This window comes from Peromyscus californicus, unplaced genomic scaffold (genome assembly GCF_007827085.1).
Source record: "Peromyscus californicus insignis strain IS unplaced genomic scaffold, ASM782708v3 Scaffold_6__1_contigs__length_162567912, whole genome shotgun sequence".
In the NCBI taxonomy this organism is placed as follows: domain Eukaryota; kingdom Metazoa; phylum Chordata; class Mammalia; order Rodentia; family Cricetidae; genus Peromyscus; species Peromyscus californicus.
In genome coordinates, this window is record NW_026294584.1 from 95,473,482 (window position 1) to 95,497,834 (window position 24,353).

Sequence of the window (24,353 nt, forward strand, 5' to 3'; positions counted from 1 at the left end):
GAATTTCACTGGAGATACAAACCACTTTTAAGGCAGGTCCCATGCTTGACAGCACTTGGCCAACACAAAACAAAACTCCAGCACATGTGTTGGGAGATTCTGTGTCTCATAAGGTTTTGACAGGACTGGGTTTTTTTGTTTGATTGATTGATTGATCATTCTGTTTTGTTTATGTTTTTACCTTACAGGTCCTCTGCATATGACTTTCTAGTTTTATGTTTACAGGGTATTCTTGTGTGTTTCAGTACCTATGTATATATCTCATGTTTTTCTTTGGATCTTTTTCTTCTGTTTGTTTGCTTGTTAGTTTTTTCCTATTCCTGTTTCTTTGCTTTATTTTATTTCATTTTATTCTTTAGATGCCTGTTTGTTTTCTAATGAAAGATATAAAGGGTGTGGATTTTGATGGTTGTGGGGAATCTTAGAGGGGTTTGGGGAGAGGAAACAGTAATAAGAACTTACTATATAAAAATGATTTTCAATAAAATAAAAAGTCTTTTAAACTCAAATTTTAGGAGAATGCCTTGATTTAATTAATTAAGTTTCTTTCAGTTGTGTTTTCTATTTGCTGCCTCCGATATATATTCAAGACTTACTTTATACAGAAGAAGGGGTGGGGATATTGTAAAAGTTATGGATCTAGGAAGATCACAAGGAAACAGTGTCTTCTGAACATGACAGGGCTGACCCACTCATGAACTCACATTAGCTGTGGTTGCCTACACAAGATCTAGCCAATCAAAATTCCAACTTGGAGGGTGAAGGAGCTCTTGAGCCCCCACCCATAACTACAGAGCAATGAAAAGTTGATGTTTCTGGGGGAGGGGGAGCCAGCTTTCTAAGGATGTTGCTCCTGGCTGGTTGAGCACACTCTAGTTGAGGGCCCTGTACCCATGCATATATGGGTAGAAAAAATTGAACTCAGTGGATTGAAAAACAAACAACAATAAAAACAGAAAGCTGAGAGTGAGGTGAAGATGTAGATTGGATCTTTGAGAAGATCGGAGGGGAAGAATATGATATGCTCAGAACATACTGTCTGTATGTATGAAATTCACAGAGAATTAATTAAAAATATTAATCTCTGTGTGTATGTATGTATCTCTCTCTTTCTCTCTCTCTTTCTCTCTCTGTCTCTGTCTCTCTCTCTCTCTCTCTCTGTCTCTCTCTCTCTCTCTCTCTCTCTCTCTCTCTCTCTCTCTCTCTCTCTCTCTGTGTGTGTGTGTGTGTGTGTGTGTGTGTGTGTGTGTGTGTGTGTGTGTGTGTGCCTGTGAGAATATATGGAGGCCAGAAGTGAGCATCAGATCTTATTGGAGTTACATGTATGTGCAGGACTGTCAGCTTGTCATGTGGATGCTGAGACCTGAACTCTCATCCTTATCATTGCACAACAATCTCTCTTAACTGCTGAGAAATTGTTCCAGTCCCACCAATATACTTTTAAAAACCATCTTTCCATCCTAAATGTTTTCCTGTCTTAGTGGATTACTTTTCCCTCTTTCCCTACTACATTGTTTAATATGTACATAAATATGTCTCTGTGTGTGCATGCATGTGTTCTACTCAATCATATTCAGAATATCTATTAAAATCACTGAGAAGTTTCAACTTTCACTCTAAATGTCTTTCAAGAGGATATTGGTATATAGAGTTTAATGATTGGTCCCCCTGGTTTAACAGCTAAATCAATTCACATGCCCAGTGAACAAGTGCTTTCTTGGAGAGAAATGGCTATTTTTTTCACACCCTGGAGAATACTCTTGGATATTGTACTGCATTGTTTAAATCTTTCATGACAACAGAGAGAGGAGGAAGTTTAGGATCACTTTGTCAATTTAAATTCTCAATTGCCTGTGCAGTCCTTCTTGTTCCCTCACATCTCTGGGGGCCACAGTGCTGAAAAATTTTATTTAGTGTTGTTCCAGTTTCAGTATAATTTTTCTTCTCTAAATGCTCTGACTGCCCTGGTCAGCTTCTTACAGCCATTCCCCAGAACTCTAACATACCCTCTTGTTACTCTAGCCCCAAATGAAAACCCAGGAGGAGATGTCCACAAGTGTCAATTCTTATGCTTGATTCAAATTTTGAATTAATGTCAAAATTAATTAGTTCAATGTTCATGGTGTCACATTTATTGTTCAACCTAGGAACTACCATTTCATCATACTGCATTTATTTATTTATTTATTTATTTAATTTCTGAGATAGGGCTTCTCTGTCTGGCTTTGGAGCCTGTCCTGGAACTTTCTTTGTAGACCAGGCTGGCCTTGAACTCACAGAGATCCTCCCACCTCTGCCTCCCAAGTGCTGGAATTAAAGTGCCACCATCGCCCAGCCTGCATTGTTTTTTTTTTTTTTTAATTAGAGGCTTAGGTATTAAATGCTGTATGGTTTTCTTGTGACACAGTCTGTGTTAGTTACTCATACACACCCTTATAGTACAAAATCCTCAATAGACAACACATACACAGATGGTTTTGTCTGCCTCTCTATCAGTCTCCAAAACTATTTCTATTGCAATCTTAGGTTATAGATCATTGCAATGTGTCCACCCTTGATTTCTAAGGAAGGCATTTCCTTTGGATCTTATTTCCTAAACAGCCCAAGAATCACAGTTTCTTGTTATTAAGCATCTTTCAGTCTTTTCCTTGAATTGGAAATCTCATGCAGGACATTTTTTTGGCTGAGGCATACCAGTATTCACCACCTACCTCAAAGGTTATATTGTATTCCACTCATTATTAAAAAGTAGCAACATTAAGAGTGAGCTTAAATGTGTGCAATGGTGGGATCCTCATCTTAGAGCAGGCTTCTCTGTCAGATGTGGTCAAGGAAGAGCTTCAAGGTTTGGAGAATCTTCAACCTTGGTCTGTGTAAAGAGAGGATGGTCTTCCAAAAGAACTTAGGGTAGTTCTGCTGTAGGGAAATCATTCTGAAGGGTGATGAAAGAAGTGAGGAGAGACTGTCTTGCCAAAATCCATGGGCAGCAAGATGGGCCTGGGTGAGCAGTCTGTTCTGTTGGGAAAATTGAGCAGATGAGAGTAGAGTGGAGATTCAGAAGAGACTGAGCTTCCAAGGAGAAAATTGGGCCTGGCTAGTGCTGGACCCATATGGGCGTACAGCCCAACGTATAGAAGGCAGTACTGTAGCAGCAACTCTCATTACAAAGATTTGACAAACCATGTGTTTGGGCACAGGTTGGAATAAGATATGGCCTGTTTCTAGAAGACTGCAAACAAAAAATGCAAAAGAATTCAGCTCCTACCATTAACACAATGGAATAGAATGACAGTTGAGCATGGGAATGTAGGAAGTGCAACTTGCAAATCACACAAAAAGTCATGTGCAGGCAGAATTTAGACATTAGTTAACAATTTTTAATGGGTTGACTATAATGATCATTTGTGCAGACATGGGAAATATGTCACCACACACACACACACACACACACACACACACACACACACACACACACACACAAATCTAAAGTTTATTTTGAGGCTACCAACATTCCTCAGTTTTTGTGAGTAATTGCAAAAGTGGCCAAAGCCAGAATAAATGTCCTAAAGAGTGTCAAAAATTTTTGGACTACACAATAATTTTCTTGTGGACCCTGAATAAGCCTAAGATATTACTCAATTCCAATGCAACAAGAATGCATAAATATTGCCATGTATTTTCTACTGCACTATTTCTATTATTATAATTATCATTTATTATTATTATTATTATCACTTGTGGTATCTGTTGTTGGGAGTTGGAAGAAATCAAGTATGGAGTCTAGATTTTGGAAAAGTGTGTGGAGGTATTATGGGTGATATTTGATAAAGTGCCTTGTGGGAGAAAACAAATTTTTCATACTAAGCTGACTTAAATTCATAAATAGTGATGCTCTTCCTAAATCCATTGCAGACATTATTAACACAAGCATGTCAAAATGGTAGATTGGGGCTGACAGGAAGGTTAATGTGTAAATGATGCAGAATACAGAAAATTCATAGTGTATTTGCCAAAGGACCAAAGGACACCAAGCAGGGGAAAAAAATCAATCATCAGCTTAGGGATAGAAAACTTTGTAAAAAAAAGGATGACTCAGCTACTGTAAAACAATGACATTGTTTTTATATGTCTTGTTTGCACTATACAGTCATAAAAATCACTCATATGATAGTGGATGATACTATCTTATTTAATTTTAAATAATTATGCTCCTTCCTACATGTTATTTTACATATAGGTATATATTTAGTCATTATACAACAGCTATAAAGAAGTTTTGATAAGCATATAAATTAAATTAGAGTACACCTATTAAACTTGCTTTTGGGGTGAGATTCATTCATTTTGGATATTTTCATGTTTAATTGTGTGTGTGTGTGTGTGTGTGTGTGTGTGTGTGTGTGTCCCCACACACACCACAGTGCATATGTGGAGAGCAGATGACAATGACTTGCAGGAGTTGGCACTCTCCCTCCTCCCTGTGAGTCTCAGAGACAAAACTCAGTTCTCAGGCTTGGCCCCAGGCAACTTTATCCACTGAGCCATCTTGCCAGTTCCTGTTTCCACAGGCATATGTCTGATTCTTTTTATTTTTCAGTGTTTCATAACAGCAAACCATGGTACTATCTTACTCTTTATTTTTCCATTCCACTGTAGAGGAACTATAGTTTTGTATGTGAACTAAAAATGAGATGGGTTTGTTTTCCCTGGAAAGCAATACTGTTATAAACACTCTTGTGACACCCAAGACAACAGTTTCTCTACAATGTTAGTAACTTACCCGTTTATCAGATTCGCTTTCACGTATCATCCTTCCACATGATCTAACTTTCATTGTGTTAAGCCTGTGGATGTGAACTCGTGTCTCACGATGGCCTGAATGGTGGTTATTAGTGGAGTTCGATATTTTTTCTTCCTCCATTCTCATGCTTTTCATTTTATGAATTTACATTCATAGCTTTTGATCATCTCTCTTTAATCTGTTTGAATTTAGTGATCATAGATGGGCTTTGTCCTATGAGGGGAACTGATTTTTTGTGGGAATATGCTCTCTACTTGGTCATTTTAGTAAGTGATTTTCATTTTCCTTTATTAATCTTCACTTTGGTATCAATGCCTTCTAATAGCTGAAGCATGATCAGTTTTATCAAACTTTTTATTTGTGGTTTGTATTAATTACATCCCAATGCCTATTTCCTTAGTAAAACCTCTCACTAATAGTCTTGTATTTGTTTATTCCCATTTTAAATTTTGAGTTTTTAAATTTTGATCTTGAAATTGTAGCTATAACTATTTGCCTTAGACTTGCTAGAAGGCTCAGTGGGTAAAATACTTGCTATGTATTTATGAAGAACTGAGTTCTGGTCCCCTGCACTCTCACAAAATGCCAAGCAAAGTTGTGCATTAGCTGTAATCCCAGTGCTGGGTAGGTAGAGGCAGATGCACCCTGGGTCTTCTGGTCCCTAAGCTCATCTGAAACAAAGGATTCCAGGTTTAATAAAAGACATTGTCTCAAATAGTGAGGTGGAGAGACACAGAGCGGAGACACTCAGATTCAGCTTCTGGCTTCCAGATATGCAGGTAAGGGCGAGTTTACCGACATAGACGTGTGTGTGCACATACATATATACCATACACACATATACACACACACACACACACACACACACACACACCCCTCATAAAGAACAATTAGTAGAACATGCACCACCACTAAAAAAATGAACAATATACATATATCTAATAAACCAATAGATAAGTACACTATAATGGAAGTTTGTTCCTAGGCAGCTTGTATCTAACTTTCCCCTCGACCCCAGGAGTAGCTTTTATGTGACCAACATTTTTAAATACCTGCCTTGCCCTGTGTAACATTTTAACTCTCCATACTGATATTCCAAACTGTCAATTATCTTCTTATGACTACCTTTACTGTTTACTACCATAACCATATTGCAATTGTCATATTGCCAAAAGACTATATTACAACACTGTTCTCCAACACTTCTCTTTAAATTGGATTGACATATTTTGCTCTTTTTCTTCCACATAATTTTTATATGAAACTATTGATTTAATATCAAGTTATAGGGCTATTTGGAATTTTTATCTCCATTTATTTCTACAAAAGACAGTTTAATTTTCTTTGTGTGTCTGTGTGTGTCTATTTCTGTGTATGTACACATGAATGCAGTGTCTGAAGAGACCAAAAGAGGGCAGTGGAGGACCTAGAACTAGAGTTACAGGCAGCTGTGACATGAGTGTGGGAATCATACCTTTTTATTGAACTTTTCTATTATGGTTTATATTTATAGTAATACTTAAGTCTTATCTACCCTGATATTATATTACCATACTATTTTTTTATTAACTCAAATGTATGAGTAGCTTCCATACTTTGTTTGAAAAAGTAAATATTAGAGCTTGAAATTTTTATCAAAATACTACATTTTTATAACATCATTTTATTATATGTATATGAATGCATATTATTGTATTTAAGATTCGATATCTAAATTTTGGTATGATTCTCCTTCATAAGAAATTCAGAAATATGTTTTAATATTTTACTTATACTTCGTTATTTTTTCAGTTTTTAAAGCAGAGTTAATCATGTTAGTCAATATTAACTGAAGTTTTTACACTTTTCTGAACATTGTTTTACAGGTTTACATAAGTTTAAATTCTATGTGTATATATCTGTTTATAAAACAGGCATGTATTGGGGATAGAGACAGATCAGAAGGCAAGCTGTTCTTGCAGAGATCAAGTTCAGTTCCATCACCCATATCACAGTTCAAAACCACCTGGAACATCAGCTCTATGGGACCCAACGCCCCTTTGAGACCTCTGAAGGAACCTACATGTGTGCACAAACCTACACTCAGACACACACACAAAAAAAACTAAAAATTTAAGTATATTTTAAAAGAATGTATAGTTTTAATCCTGTATACATTTCTTAACAAGGTATATAATCAGATTATTCAAATTTTTAATACACATCATATTATGGAAATCTCTTATTTCCTTTTAACTTAAATTAATCTTAACAAAAACATAAATATTATATATGCTTATAGTGTACCAAGAAATATTTCTTCACATGTATACATTGTGGGATATTTAAATCCAATTTTATATATATATATATATATATATATATATATATATATATATACACATATCTATAAATAAATGTATATATATATATGTAACTCCTCAATCATATATTATGGTGAAAACAGTCAGAAACATTGATTCTAACTTTTAACAACATGTATTTTCATCATCTGTAATCTTGCTGCTGAGCAAGAACACACTGTTGCAAGTGTAGTTAACTCTATCTCAGAACCACTACTAATCGCTTCTAACCCCTCATTTCCCTGCTTTCCCCACATATGACAACCTCTGTCATTTGAAGATCCCATATATGACTAAGAAACTATACAGTGCTTCATAGCAGAACATAATGATCTCTCATTTCATCCATGGTACGACGGCAAGTGAGAATTTAGTTTTCTAAGGCTGAGTTGTATTCCACCATGTATCTGTAAACCATTTTATTTGTCTAATCAGGCCTCCATAGACACTTACATAGGTTCTGTCTATTATTGACAGTCCTACAATAGGCATTAGAATACAGAAATCTCTTCAACAGAACAGAGTAATTTCAATTCCTCTGGCTATATCAAGTAGGATTACTAGATAAATGTGGTAGTTCTTATTTTGAGTTTTTTTTTAAACCCTCCAAACTGTTTTCTGTAGAGATTGAACTAAATTTGCATGCCCACCAACTGTGTATAAGATGTCTCTTTTCTCCATGTGCTCAATAAAAGTTGATTGTCTTTTGTCTCTGATAATAATCATTCTAGTAAGAATTAAACGATACACTAGTTTTAGTTTGCACTTCTATGATGATCAGAAATCTATAGCATTTTCTCGTAAATCCATCCACAATCTCCCCTCTCCTCAACCTTCTCCCTCTCTTTCTCTCTGTTGGAATATTTTTCCCTTGTTATTGAATTGTTTGAATTTCTTCAACACACACATATATATGTGTGTGTGTGTGTGTGTGTGTGTGTGTGTGTGTGTGTGTGTGTGTGTGTGTGTGTGTGCCCCTGCCTGAAATATATATATTACCTCCTAATCCATAGGCACTTTTTCTTCTTTGCTATGTTCTCATTGCTTCAATGTGTGTGTGTGTGGTATGTGTGGTGTGTGTGTGTGTGTGTGTGTGTGTGTGTGTGTGTGTGTGTGTGTGTGGTGTGGTATGTGTGTGTGGTATATCACATATGTGCCTGCTGCCAGCAAGGACTGGAAGAGAATGTGGGGCTGGAGTTATAGATGATTGAGAGCTGCCATATGAGTGCTGGGAATTTGGAACTGTGTCCTCAGGGAAAGCAACTGGTGTTCTTAACTGCTGAGCCATCTCTCTAGCCTCAGAGCTGTTTCTTAACACTGACTTGTGCTGTTAATTCACTATGTTTGATATTTATAGATCTGTGCTCAGGGACATTTCTTTGTGTAGTGCTTAGGAACAAAGCCAGGGCTCTGAGCATGCTCACCAACTGCTTTACCTCTGAGCTCTCGCCCTTGCACACCTCTCACTACACCTATATTTTAAATACTCATATAGGGCTTCCAATAATAATCATAACAGAGCACTTGCATATGAAAAATATTTTAATAATTTTGAGGTACAGTGACACATAAGAAACAATGAAAGATGTTAGTGAAAAACACAAAACCTTTCTTGAAAGACAGCCCAATTTGCTTTGCTGATATTAGAGCCAGTTCTCAGATGTCTTAGACACATCCTTTTACCATCTCCAAGCCTGACCTGTGAATAACAGTGTCTACTGCAATGTGTGGTTGGGATGATGGAATGAACAAGCATGGAAAAGGTATATGGGACAGTGCTGGGTGCATTAACTTGCTCCGTGGAAAGTGTCAGTCATCACTAACGCTTATGTTAGTCCAACTACAGTGGGATTATGATTTATGTAGTCAACAGGATCATGTAGGTAGAGTTTTCCTGCCTGGCCCACAGTCAGGACAAATCTCTCTCATCCGCCAGTCCCACAGCCTCTCAGACCCGACCAAGTAAACACAGAGACTTATATTGGTTACAAACTGTATGGCCGTGGCAGGCTTCTTGCTAACTGTTCTTACAGCTTAAATTAATCCATTTCCATTAATCTATACCTTGCCACATGGCTCATGGCTTACCGGCATCTTTACATGCTGTTTCTCATCATGGCGGCTGGCAGTGTCTCTCTGACTCAGCCTTCCACTTCCCAGCTCTATTCTCCTCCTTGTCCCGCCTATACTTCCTGCCTGGCCACGGGCCAATCAGTGATTTATTTATTGACCAATCAGCAACACATTTGACATACAGACCATCCCACAGCAGGATCACATGATCTTTCATGGTGTATTATTTTTAATATCAACTCACCTGATTTCTTCCGGTCTCAAAAGTCAATTTCTATGGAAGTACAATAACAACAGCATCAAAGAATGCTCATTATGGCTCCTTGCTGCCCATGTAGATTTCTGAGGATGGGAATATCCATGTAAATGGGAACTCTTTAGAAGATTTAGGAGCTTAGAACATTTGGAAAGTTTCTAGCACTGTATATTTCACATTAGCTAATCATTTTCTAATTTGAGCACATATTTAAACAGGCAGAAAATCATTCGATGATACACAAAATGGGAAAAACATACTAAGAGTTGTGTGTCACTTTGGAAATAGAAGATGATTGGAAGGCTCTATTAAGTTGAATGTATTTTTCTCAGTAAAAATTAAAGGAAATGTGTCAGGCAGAAAATTGTGTTTCATGTAGTATTAACTTAAAATGAACAAATGGTGTATAGGCAGTTAGCTTTCTGCTGGAGTGCACAGCCACATTACTAAGCTATGTGGTGTGTGTGTGTGTGTGTGTGTGTGTGTGTGTGTGTGTGTGTGTACATAGTAATGAACATATGCGATGTGTTCTGTTGGGGGGAGAGTCTATGGGTGTGTGTACATTTACCTGTGGGTGCACTTAACTGTGTATTGTGTGCCATATTTTGTATCCTCCACAATAGTGCTACACCAGGACTTCACTGTTGTGGGCTGGCCAGTCAGTGAGTCCTTAGGAGCCTCCTGAGGCCTCACTACCAGTCCCAGCACTGCTATTACAGACGGCAGCGACAGTGCCTAGCTTTTATGCACATGCTAGGAATCCAGACTCAAGAGCTTACGTTTGCACAGCAAGCCCCTTGCTACTATGCCCCCTCTAGTCCTAGCACTGCTCTTTCTTAATATGTAACTATGAGTGTTAACATGAAAAGGAAATTATCTATTTTTGGGAACAATGAATAGAAGTTAATCTGTCCTATCTATTTGCAAACCAAAAGTACACTGTAAGGATACAAACAGTACAGCAACATGTAAGAAAAACTCTTGAGGTTTGTTAGGTTGTTTAACAGAAGCTCCATGGCTATTGTTACACATCACACTTCTAGGTAAAGAACTGTTTATGCAGAAATGCTGATTGTGAAAATATTTTCTTTGATGGTGAAGAAATTAAGTAGTCTGATAAATGTATATAAACATATACCCATCAATAGAATGTGAGATTAAGAGTTCTACAAATTATTTCTTCATAAGCTAAATTTCTTACATCTCATCCATTTTACGCAAATATTTCTTTCTCAGAAATCTAAATATTAGGCTTTTATATTTTCTGACTAAGATCAGAGTGGCTTTATTTTTTCATTAGAAAGAGTTTCATTTAATTTAGCAATCATTTTTGTGCATACAAATTTAATTCTGCATGGGGTGCAAGTTTTTAAAATTAATTAATTTATTTATTTATTTTACATCTAGACCACAGTTTCCCCTCCCTCATCTCCTCCCATTTCCTCTCCCCCACCTCCCATCTGCCTCCCTCACCCCATCCACTCTTCCTCATTTCCACTCAGAAAAGGGCAGGTGTCCCATGGATAAGGAAAAAAACATGACATAGTTGTAGTCAGATGACTTGCATCAAAGCCAGGCAAGGTGACTCAATATGAGGAACAAGGTCTCAAAAGCCAATAAAGGAGTCAGAGACAACCCCTGCTCCTACTGTTAGGAGTCCCACAAGAAGACCAAGTTACACAACTGTCACATATCTGCATAAGGCCTAGTTCAGTCCCATGTAAGCTCCCTGCTTCTTGGTTCAGACTCTGTGAGCTCCTGTAAGCCTAGGTTAACTGATTCTGTGGAGTTTCTTGTGATGTGCTTGACCTCCTGGCTCCTACAATCCTTCCTCCTTCTCTTCAGCAAGATACCCGGAGTTCAGCCTAATGTTTGGCTGTGGGTCTCTGTTTCCACCAATTGCTGGATGTAGTCTATCTGATAACTATTGGTCTAGGTACCAATCTATGAGTACAGCAGAGCATTGTTAGGAATTATTTCATTGACATTTTTTTTCCTACAGTCTGTTCAGTTTTATTCTAGCTCTCTAGGCTATCTAGCCTCTGGGTCCTGGCACTCCAGGCAGTGTCAAGGGTGGGTTCACTCTCGTGGCATGGGTCTCAGGCTGGACCAGTGGCTGGTTGGTCACTCCCACAATCTCTGTGCCACCCTTACCCCAGCACATCCCATGGCAGGGCAGACTGTGTGTCAAAAGTTATGTGGCTGGGTTGATGTCTCAATACCTCCACTGGCAGCCTTGCCTTGACACTGGAGATGACCAGTTCAAGATACATATGCACAATTACCAGGAGTCTTAGCTGCAGCCATCTGTGCAGATTCCTGGGAGTTTCCTTTACATCAGTCTTCTACTTGACCCTGGAGTGCCCCCCACTTTCCAGCCAGCTCTCTCGGCTCAGAGTTGCATGTTATGCCATACCCTGATATTATTTTCCTTATATGAAAGGTAATAGCCTTGATTTAAAGTTATGTAATTAAAAACTTACTTTTGATATATTAATATTATATATAATTATCAATGCTATTATTAAGTTTTACGCTTTAGTATACATTAATCATCCATTGTTGTTATACCACTCATAAGATGGAAAGTACAGAACATTTTGTCTATGCTTTTATATTTATGAGATAAAATTTAGTGCCTAATGTAAATTCTCAACTTTGCTAAATTTCATGTAAGACATTGTCTTCGTTAGGGTTTCTATTGCTGTAATGAACCACCATCGCCAAGACAACTTGGAGAGGAAAGGCTTTATTTCAACTTACACTTCCAGATGATAGTCCATCACTGAGGGAAGTCAAGGAAGGAACTCAAATAGAGAAGGGTCCTGGAGGCAGGAGCTGTTGCAGTGGCCATGGAGATGTCCTGCTTACTGGCTAGCTCCTTAAGACTTGCTCGGCCTGCCTTCTTATAGAACCTAGGATTATCAGTTTAGGAATAGCAGTATCCACCATGGGCAGGGCTCTCCGCCATAAATCATCAATTAAGATAATGTCCTTCAGGCTTGCCTACAGCCTGATCTTAGTGGAGGCATTTTCTTAATTAAGGTTTCCTCTTCCCAAAAGACTTTAGTTTGTGTCATCTTAACATAAAACAATCCAGCATATACATCTAGATAATTTCCTGAAATATTAGGTATCTTTTAATTATTTTATTGAATAAAACATTTGATATTTGGAAAGTCTAAATAATTTGCAAATATACGATACAAGATAAACAGCTAACCAAATTCTGGAAGGTTCTACAGCCTACATTTTCTTCACAATTATTTACAGAGGTGCCAAAGAGGATGCAGATAATTGAGAATACATTTATGAAGTTTAAAATGATTAAAGTGCATCACATGCATGTATGAAAATGTCACAATGTATTGTTAATGTGTGTTAATAAAATAAATATGACACTAAATTATTAGGTGATTCCAAAAAATGTAACAGGGTTAATTTAGAAATAACAAATGTGTTAGAATTGGAGGTAGGTGTAAGAAAGAGCATAGTTCTTAAAACATCATCAAGACCAATATGTTCAATACAAAATCTGAGACTGCTTTGAAAACTGTTCACAAAGTCCGAAGGACCTGGGCTGGCTTCAGCTCTGCACCTTCCAATCTAAAGGTGTGGTTCCCATCCTTGGGGTTCCAGATAGCATTATCACTCAGCTACTTTATCCCATTCTGGAAGTATAAAAAAACTAAGATAAAAGATGAATGGAAGACAGAGTTAGTTTTCTTCTTTAGTTTTTTTCTTTTTTTTTTTCAAATGGTATTTGTTTATACATGTGTGTGGGAGGGATAGCACTTGTGTGGTTCAGGATTGTGTGCGGAGTTAAAAAAAATTCAGGTTGTTCAATTACTATAGGAAGGAATGATAACAACCGTGGTACCTTCAGAATCTTTAACAGCAAGAATAACTGAGGGTTGTGGATTGAACTCAGATGCCCATTAGGCTCCTGTGTTTGAACACTTGCTCCCTAGGTGGTAGTCCTTTGATGGGAGGGTCTGAGGCACTTAGGAGGTAGAGTCTCAATGGAGAATGTCTTCACTGACACTGGTCTTTATTGGTACTTCTTTACCATCAAATCTGCAGCATATCTTGAGAAATAATGAAATTCTTGTGAGAAAAGAACAAACATGTTTTATATGGAAGATTCAGTTATTCTTTTCCTCTGAAATTTCTCTTGAGCCCCATGCTGCAGTGATGTCATCGAAGCTTTTTATTAGTTTCCCTTAAAATAAGGAAGGAAAAACAAGTACACACATGTATGGCTGTCTAAATATCTAGTAGGTTTCTGTGTATTGACCCAACAGCAATTTTCTGTACTGACTGCATTTTATAAACAAATGTGTTCTTTTGGATAATATTCTTATGTTGTTTTTAGAGTTGTATAGCCATCTTTAACAGGGGAAATTAGGCAAACTCACTGCATGAGCTTTTAGTTTTTAATATATTTGAAATTACCCATTTTTCCCATGGAGGGGGGGACAATGAAATAAGTCAAGCCTGCCCAACACACGATGTGGATGAAGGAGGGGTTTATGGAATCTGCAGCCTAGCTATTGGCAGAAGATTGCTGCTGAGACGGGGACAGAGAGAGGGATAAGGAGAGGATTTATTCTGAATGTCTACCCATGAACACGTGATGCTTACAGGATTCAGTGACTTTCAAAAGGTTACATGAAGTTAGAAGGGAAAGTTTTAGTGAGGATGCTAGATGAATTGGATGGGAAGGAATGTGCAGCATTATTGAAAAATGAAGTCTAGGATGGTTTAAAACAGTCTACCCAGAATGTGTTTCCAAATTGATAAACTTCTCCTGAAATGCAAGATTTGAGAAAATATGTGTGGTCTCCAATTTGAAATTATACCTGCAATTAAATGGGAAGAAAGTCACCTCTACAGGGTAACACTTTCAAAGTGATAAGCACCTATTTCTTTTAGTGTGCTTGACAGGTAAATATGTTTGCTTATGGACATAGATGTTAACATTGCATACATCTGCACATATAAGTATACATAGACTGTGACCAGATATAATTTTAGGTCTAAGGGATGTAGCAGCTATGAATAAAGCCTAATGACCTGAATTCAATTCCCAGGACCCATATTGTTACAGGAGAGAACCAACTCCCATGGGCTCTCTCCTCTCCTCTCCTCTCCTCTCCTCTCCTCTCCTCTCCTCTCCTCTCCTCTCCTCTCCTCTCCTCTCCCTTTACCTCCTCTCCTGTCCTTTCCTTTTCTCTTCTCTCCTTTCCCCTCCTCTCCTTTCTCTTCTCCTCTCCTATCTCCTCTCCCCTACTCTACTCTCCTCTTCTTTCTCTTCTCTTCTCCCCTTCTCTCTTTCTCACACACATGTAAATAGATAAATGAATAAGCATAATATTTTACACATAAGGTATGTACCACAGAACAAAATTAAGGCCATCATGTATCTGGAGATAGTCTTCCATGGGAGGGACAGATATAAAATTAACATGTAGGCCGGGCGGTGGTGGTGCATGCCTTGAATTCTAGCACTCAGGAGGCAGAGGCAGGCAGATCTCTGTGAGTTCAAGGCCAGCCTGGTCTACAAAGTGAGTTCCATGAAAGGCTTAAAACTACACAGAGAAACCCTGTCTCGAAAAACCAAAAATAAATAAATTAGTTAATTTAATTAAATTAACATGTCAAAAACAAGTGGTAAAATACCAGGGGTATCCAGTCCTTGGGCAGAGGGCCACATGTAGCCAAGTATGGCTGGGGATGCCATCAAACACAAAATTACATATATATATGTATATATATATATATACATATATAATATATATAGTATATATGTGTATATATAAGTATATATATATATATATATATATATATATACATGCAGATTCTGATGAAGGAACAGACTTAAGTCTATGCTTTATAGAGCGATTTCTCTACTCAGGGGGCTTACATTTGCAAAATAAATTAAAATGCACAACCAGTGGTAGACTAGGAAATTCAAGGTGTAGAAAGAACTCTGAGTACAAAGGAACAGCCAACCATTCCAAATGTCTCTAGGAGATCAAAATAAAAGAGAATCAAATATTGAATTTAACAACCTGAGTACACTGAAGACCTTAATCAGAGCCTCTGCTGACAGAAGACCGCTATGAATGTGTAAATCCACGGCTGCCCAAAAGTCAGAGAATAAGCAATGGTTGTGGGCCTAGCCGTAAGCAAGTCACTTACATCACCCCTGGAACTCTCGGAGAACACTGGATAAGAGGACCTGGAAGTACATAGGAGCTCTAGACTCGGTGCAACAACTGTAAGTTATCTGCAGTGCACTACCAGCCCCATCAACAGTCATGGTGCCGTGGCTCTTAGTGTCCTATGCTTTATCTGGGAATTCGGGATAAGCTGTTTTTATTTTTATACCAACTGCTGACACCAGACACCACCAGATAGCTCCAAACTTATGGCCACAGATAGCCCTGGTTACTGTCATGAACACGTGTGAGGATGAGAGGACTGACCAGTGTGGTAGGAAATGGGGAGTGAGAGTTGTCATATGCACTGTATTGGTGTGTTGAATCATTAAATGACAAATTTAATTGAAAAAAATCTTGTGTGGGTGAAATCCTGATGGGAATGATTTTCGAAAGACTGAGAATTAAAGAATTAGAGAGTTTGTGTTTGAATAATTCCTGTGAGAAGTTCTCTTGTAAAAGATAGCAAATAATGACAATGTATTTTTGTTTGCTTTCCTTTGTGAAGTTCTGGGGACTAAACCTAGGGCTTCATATATACTAGGCAAGTGTTCTATCTACCTGTGAGCTATAACCTCAGTTCCCATATGTGGAAATTTTAGAGTGCTTTAAAAATATACTACTATTATAAATGCGTATTAAAATTAACACTTATGTTTTCATTATGAAGGCTGTGTTCATTCCAAAATTCTTGCAATATAAAATTAGAAAAAATAAATTAAAAAAATAGAGGTAAAAATTACCATTATACTATCATTTAGTAGCTAGTATGTGCTGAATGCCTCTCTGCTTATTTGGAACCGGGTACTGCATAGCTCAGGTTGACCCAAAACCAAGTGGCAGAGAATGACTTTGAGCTTCAGATCCTCATGCCTCATCCTCTGGAGTGCTACAATTACAGGCATGACCCACATCTGTCTGCTTGTTTTTATTTTGGTCTCACCATGTAGATCAGGCTCTCCTCTACTGCGCCTTGTTTCTCTTGCTATGGCTACCAGATGCTAGGACTGCTGTTGTGTGCCCTTATGCTTGCCTCTCATACTTGCCTAGGTTGTTTTGGATAATCACCAAGCTTCATGGAAAAGCTTGCCCAGGAATCTGAGCACCCTCCCGGATGTGAAGCGTGTTGCACGGGTTTGAGATGCGCAAGTCACACAGTCTTTGTCCTAACTATTCAACCCTAAAAGTGCAGGTGAAGTCAGCTTTGGACAAGGTGTAAATCAAGAGGCAAGGCTGTGAGTCAATCAACCTCTAGGTACCACAACATGTATTTGACCCTCATCTAGCCTACAGGCCATCGTCTACAAACTTTCATGAAAGCTTGTGTCATGTAAGAATTCATTAAATTATTTAAGCAATAATTCCTTTAAACAATTATTTAATAACACAACTGCAATTTGTGCCATTCACATACTCCAGAGCTGAAGGCCATTCACTAAAGTGTGGCTGGCCTACAAGGAGACATACCCTTAAAGAAAACATTTTTTTTTCTCGCCCAGAAGCTCTCAAGAATCCAAGGTGCCTCAGCTATGGGTGGGGGTTCATGAGTCTTTCCCCTACATGCTGGATTGTGGGCTGACTTAATTTGGTGAGGAGAAAGGGAAGGAATTGCTGGTGAATATGATCAAAATACACTTTATGAAATTCTCAAGGAATTAATATAAACATTTTAAAATCATTTAAAAAAAGATCCCTTTCTTAAGCTTTAATCTCATAAGAGGCTGAATTTCTATATTAATGAAGTCCAAATCCAATATGGATAGAGAAATCAGATTTTATTTCCATGTAACTATTTTTGTTTTAAATTTTTCAATTTAACTTTAATCATCTGCCCACTCTGTATGCGTGTGTGCACACACATGAGTACAGGTACCAGAGAACAGCATAGGAATTGAAGCCACCTGAAGACGCGGAGTTACAGATAATTGTGAGCCTCCACATGGCTGAATATTTCCATCTACCAGGAGTCAAAATGTGAAATCCTACCTGAAATGTGAAGTTTCAGGAAGAGGTATTCTGGGAGGTGAATAGGTCATGAGGTCTGACTCTTTAAAACTGAGTTTGGTATCACAAAAAGTATTGCCAAGAGAGAACTCCTGCCCTTTCCACACTGTGTGAGGACATATAAAGAAGACACCCTTTATCCACAGGAAAACTGACCTCAAAACCTTCCAGAGTTAGATCTGGAATTCTCCAGCATTCACATATTTGAGAGCTGAATGCTTATGTTTCATGGGAAAGTTACCTGTAGTACGTGACTATAGCAGCTGGGATGGACCAGGATGGAATTTAAGGAAGAAGGAAGCTTGAACCCAAGCCTGTCCATTTTTTCTAGTGTATTCTTTGGTTGTACAAGGTTTCTTACTGAACTGGATGTGTTCCAGATAATAAGATTTCTGTCAAAGTCCCCAAAGATAAGCATCTCCCCAGCATAATGACAGCTGTTCTGCCATAAATCAGGACAGCTCATCCATGCACAAGACTTTCTAAGTTAATAAAATATTGATTAGTAGAAGCATATGGTTTATAATCAATGAGGAACTCTCTCTTAGGTTATATCACTATTTTTTTCCGAAGCACTAGTCTCTCTATAGCTGACAAGACCACAGAAAAGGACAGCAGAATGTGTGTGTGTGTGTGTGTGTGTGTGTGTGTGTGTGTGTGTGTGTGTGTGTGTGTGTGTGTATGTGTGTGTGTATTCATACATGCTTTCAAAAAGAAAGATCCCCTTCCCCTGACATGCTGCTGTTTCAGAAATGAAATGAGAATGAAAAGAGTGGTAATGAGAAAATCTAACACTTAGAGCCAATTTAATGAGTGTCTTCATCAGAATATTGTGTGGCAGATGACAGATGGCTTATGGGGGTGGAGACCCATGATACGGTAGTGGCTATATTGCTTATTGCCTCAAAGCATCAAATCACAAAGACTTATCCACCTTGCAGAATTAAAAGAGGAGCCAACTGCTTCTGAAAGAAGAGAAGCTTGGACCTCACTGCCTGCAATGTCGGGGAGCCAAGTTTAAAGAGCCCCAGGGCCTGAACAAGAGTGAACACATTATTTTCTTTCCTTCTGCCTGTGTCTCTTCACTTAAAGATGCAGTGTATGTTTTGTTACAGGCATCTATGAAGATTAATTATTTGACAAGTACTAAGTGCTATGGATGTATTCCATGGAACTTGCTCATTAATCAACATGCAAGCTTTTTCAGTCTTGGTCAACAGACTTCTTTTAGAGGCTATTGCTAAGTCTATCCTACACTTAAAGAAACAGACCAAGAAGTAAAGCATTGTTTTATTTAATACCCTGGAACTTACTCTTGATATTAGCAGCAGTTGCTTGCTGTCCCTATGGCCTCTTAGGAGCCCTGTTTATGATGCTCAAAGTCCTTGTGGAGTGAGAGCATATAAAACATCTCAGTAGGTTCCCAGCTAACTGAACTATAATGTGGAAATACAATGTAGAATACCTATGATGGTCTCATGACCTGGGCTGCCACGGTGGTCCACAGGCAGATTCAGAAGAGGGTAAAGGTTGCAAATATCTTCAGGAGATAGATTTCTGACAGAAGTCATCAAAGACTCATCCCTAGTACTAAAGTCAGGGAGAAATGGAAAATACATCTAATCCCCTTGTTGGGTTCAAGTAGTGAAGTTTACCATTTCCCTAGAACAGCAATTAGTAAGCAAATATGTTGTCCCCAGGCCAACTTTCTTCATCTCACATCCTCTAAGTGATTATATCTATACAACAAAAATACAGACAACACTGAAACCTTTGACAAAATTAAGGTGATTTTATATGTGAAAACAAGTCTTGTTGGCATACCCATGAACCAATATGGAATTAAATGTTTTTCTACAGTTATTCTGTTCTTTAATAATTCTGTGTGCTTTTCTTATCTTGAGGAAATAAAGTGCATACTAAGGCAAATAATTAGGAAAATTAATTATGATTTTCATACCACCTCCACAGAAGTCAACATTCCATTGAGGAAGAGAATAGAATGTAAGAGAAGAACAATAGATCTCTCTCTCTCTCTCTCTCTCTCTCTCTCTCTCTCTCTCTCTCTCTCTCTCTCTCTCTCTGTGTGTGTGTGTGTGTGTGTGTGTGTGTGTGTGTGTGTGTGTGTAACTTTATGATCTTTACAGTACATAGAAAGAACAGGAAAATTGATTTCTTTGTGTGTTTGTGTGTGTGAGTGTGTGTGTACATGCACATTTGTGCTAGTATACATACATCATGTGGTTGTGGAGTTAGGAGTTGATGTCAGGTGCTCTTCTTAGTCACCCAACAACCTGTGTTTCGAGGTGAGGTTTCCTACTGAACCTCACACTCACTGATAGGCTAGACTGCCTGACTAGTGAGCTCCAGGGCTCTTCCTCCCACTATCTTTGCAGACCTGAGATTACAGATGTGTGCTCCCACACCCACTTTAATATGTGGGTGCTGAGGATCTGAACTCTGGACTTCATGCTTTCATGGCAGGCACTTTAGCAACAATTCCATCTTTCTGGTCTTGGAAAAACAGACATCTTGATAAGTGGATAAATTGATGCAAATTTTGATACTCAAAACTTTCTCACTGATCTAGAAATAAGATCTCATAGTCATCTTTCCTCAAAGACTGCAGTTAAGTAACTCATTATCCGTTGGGTAATTTAGGCACCTAAATTCTCACAGCATAACACTGCTTAAGACTGAGAAATGTGGAAAACATATGAATTGTGTTCATTTGCATGACCAATGTCCTATCATTTTCACTAATGCAACATTTTAGGGTTGTTTAGACACACATTCAATGACATTTCCCATGCTTCATTTCGATGTATAAAGAAGAAGCAGCCTTATTCCCCAAAGAAACACTAGCAGAGTGTCACGCTCATTTGTTAGGAATAAGCAAACAGTGCAGGGTGTCTTTCTCATTAGCATGGCAGTTCTTACAGAAATGTCTGTTTTTGGTTTTGGTTTTGCTTTTTAGTGTATGGCTTAGTTTATTCACCACCAATACATCTTGCATTTCTAGAGTGAGAGAAGCTGAGATTTATCTTATTTTTCAACCTTGGAATGAAGTTGCATCCATGAGGGATTCATTTCACAAAGAATTCTTTAAAATATTTCAAATAAGCAAACACTTTGTAGCTATGCATAGCACATATCTCTATGAATTAGACTAGTTAACTTCCTTAGTTAAAAGCAACACTTAGACAATATTTCTCTTTTCTAAGGATAGTGAAAGCTCTACCAAGTGTTGTCACTCAGTGGCAATTCATTTATTGGAGATGTCCTTTTAATTCTGTTTGGCTTACCTGAAGCATCTTTGTCTCCAAATGAAATCTCTGAGAAAATAAAAAATGCCCCTCTTTTGGCTTTATATAAGTGCCAGAAGCTTCACCTATCAATAGGGTACTGAAATTACTAGAATGCTGTGGGAAACCAGCCTGCACCAGAATGGGCCCAAAAGAAACCTTTTAATGACTTATGACACTTCATTTGGAACTTAAATGAAAATAGTTTTCCATGTTGATTCTAATGATCACCGTTGGCTACACAGTGCCCACAAATTAACCCAGAACTTATGTATATGACAAACTGATGCAGGAGTCTAAGGTAATGATGTCATTGTCACCCTTGTTATACCCCATAATTGCTGCTAAGCATGTCACAATTTTTTACTCCATAAAATTGCAAATTCAAACCTGTCTCTATTTATTCCAAAGCAATTTCATACAATTTACCTTCTGATTTCCTTCCCTGAAAAATAAGCTGACAGAAAATCCCTCCAGCTTGTGATGAAGCCTGAATCTTACAAGTTGAAAAAATACTAATCAATGCTGGAGAGATGGCACAATGACTAAGAGCACTTGTTTTTGCAGAGGGCCTAGGTTTAATCTGAACCCACATGGCAGCTCACAGCTGTCCATAATTCCAGCTCCAGGATCTGATATCCTCTTCTGATCTCTTCAGAAACCAGGCCCACATATGGTACACAGACAGACACGTAGGTAAAACAGACACATGCAAGGAAAACATTCATATATATAAATAAAGTAAGATGAAAGAAATAATAATAATCCAATTGCTATTTTTAAAAGATAGACAAACCATCATAACTCAATCTTGTGTATTTGAAGTATGTTCTACCTATACTCCAAGTTAATTTACTCTGCTTTTAGATTCATCAAATAGTGGAAGAGCCTCTCTCTTTCCTTCTCTTATTCTATACATATACACACTACACCACACTACAACACACACACACACACACACACACACACACACACACACACACACACACACACACACGGGTTTTAATGATGATAATAAACACAATAAAAAATCTCCTTATTTATCTGTTTTCCATGACTCAGAGAGAATTTCATGCTTAAATTCCTAACTAGTTCAGAGTTTGCATATACTCATTTAGCAGACTCTAAAACAAAGAAAAGAACAAACTCTCATTAAGTTCTGGGGAAAAAATAAAGTATAAAAACAGGTGCCAGGGTATCTGGTTTTCCTTTAAACCATTCATTGCTTAATGGAACTAATATGCTTAACTCAAATTCTGGCCCACCTTCGCAAGGCCAACTGGGAATAATAGGCAGATCCATCCTCAGCCTTTTTTTACTCTTTGTTTAGACACCCACATCTGCAGCAATTGATCTGCTGTCATGGTAATGTTTAGAGTTGATTTCTAGAATATCTGCCTCTTTCTCTGCTCTGCATCAATAATGCTCTTTGTACACCTAGTTGATCACTGTGTCAAATAAAGAAGCATGGTATCCATATATACATACATCTGTGTAAGACATATCTCATACTTCAGAAACATGGAATAAGGAAAGATTAGCACAGGGCTGACAATAAACACAAGGGGTAAGGAGTATGCAAATGTGTTGTCAGTGCAAGAACAATTGCAATGGACTGTAGAGAAAAATGCACTTTTTACCTGCAGGTATGAAGATGCTGATCAGAATACCCAAGAGGACAGGTTGAAGAACAATGTAGCCACACACCCCATGCTGCTGGGAAAAGAGCTGCTCACCTACGAGGACAAGTGTGAAAACTGAGGTGTGGCAGAAATGCAACCAAAGGGGAAGGATTGAAAAATGGACTCAGAGGCCATTAAAATACTCCTCACAATATCTCACATTTCTGAAAAAACCCTGTGTAATGGAAAATCATTGAAGTAAAATGATGGACTTGTAAATATACTGCCTAAAAATAACATGTACATAATGATAATATGTACAGCAACATGCTACTATTCCATGTTGTTCAATACAGTTCCAAGTCCTTTAGGTCTGGGATGCAGAATGACACATGAAAATCCAACAATCATTTGCTGGCAATAATGATGCTGACAGGGAAATCACACTGTGGGACCAACATGCTAACAACAATGGTGTAGCACTAGTAAAGAATGCATTCATCATAAATATGAATAGTAAAATCATATAAATTAAAGAAAATGCCCTCATCTGATATTAGGCAAGAATATACATATCAAGATGGTTTTAGAAAAACCTTTGCAGGTCAGATATTTAACCATGGCATTTAGTTACTATAACTTTTGCACACACATATATAATCTGGCAGGAAAATATATGATACCTAAAGGTAAGAAATGGACTTATCTTTGCCATATAAAATGAGGATTTCTGATACATGATGTACAATAAAGTATATTAATGCTTGATGCTCCTATTTTATAATATATTTAAAAATTGGTTTCTAAACAATAAAAAATGATGTTTTTTGTCAGAAGGCTGATCTGCACATAGAACAGGACAGCCTTAAGGATACAGCAAACAATGATTTGTGGTTCATGACATTGAAATACGATTTGATAAATGGCACAGGAGGTGTTAGAACACAGAATTAAATTAATAATGGTAAGGGAGGTGATCATTATTAAAACTAATTATTAAAAATTAGAAAGAGGGATAAGATAGATGGCTCAGCAGTTAAGAGCACATGTTGCTCTTCAAAAGAACCTGGATTCTGTTTCCAACATTCATGTCAGGTGGCTCAAAACTATCTGTGTCTCCAGCACCAGGTGATCTGATGCTCTCTTCTAGCCTCTGAGAACACCCACACACATGTAGCATACGTACACTCATGGACATATTCAGGCAATGATGATAAAATAATTGAATAGGACTTCCTCCAGCATGTATGAATAGTAGTGTATTAGCTACTTTTTCCATAGCAGTGGCAGAATGCTGGGCATTATCAGTGTGAAGGAGGAAAGACAGGTGAGTTTCAGCTCAGAGTTTCAGTATATCTTGGCCTGTTCCACTGTCTTGATGTCCATTCTGAGGCAGTAGGACATGGTGACAGAAGCTCTTCAGATCATGGCAAAGGGAGAGAGTGGAGGTTGCTGAGGATCAATTATAATGCCAGAATGATACTCTCAGAATCCTACTTCCTGCAAACAAAACTGCCTCCCAAAGTTTCGGCAATCTCTAAAAATAGCAGCACCGGCTAGGACCAAGCATTCAAAAGATGAGTGTATTCAAAATATGAGGAATAGATAATATGGAAAAGATCTATATCAATATAATAAAGCGCAAATTGTGCAGTGAGTGAGGAGACATTGATAGGGTTTTTGTTCCTGAATTTATTGGCTGAAATGTTTGAATAAAAAGAAAATG

General features: G+C 37.9%; 1 protein-coding gene across 1 annotated transcript in view; it reads left to right on the plus strand.

Annotated features, from left to right (window-relative positions):
* Positions 1-23,344, plus strand: part of Lrrtm4 (leucine rich repeat transmembrane neuronal 4) — a 466,704-nt gene extending 443,360 nt beyond the window's left edge. The window contains exon 3 of the mRNA XM_052720215.1: positions 22,652-23,344. Within this exon, the coding sequence (XP_052576175.1) occupies positions 22,652-22,657 (6 nt within the window). The 3' untranslated portion in view covers positions 22,658-23,344. The remainder of the gene's footprint in view (positions 1-22,651) is intronic.
* The last annotated feature ends 1,009 nt before the right edge of the window (positions 23,345-24,353 follow it).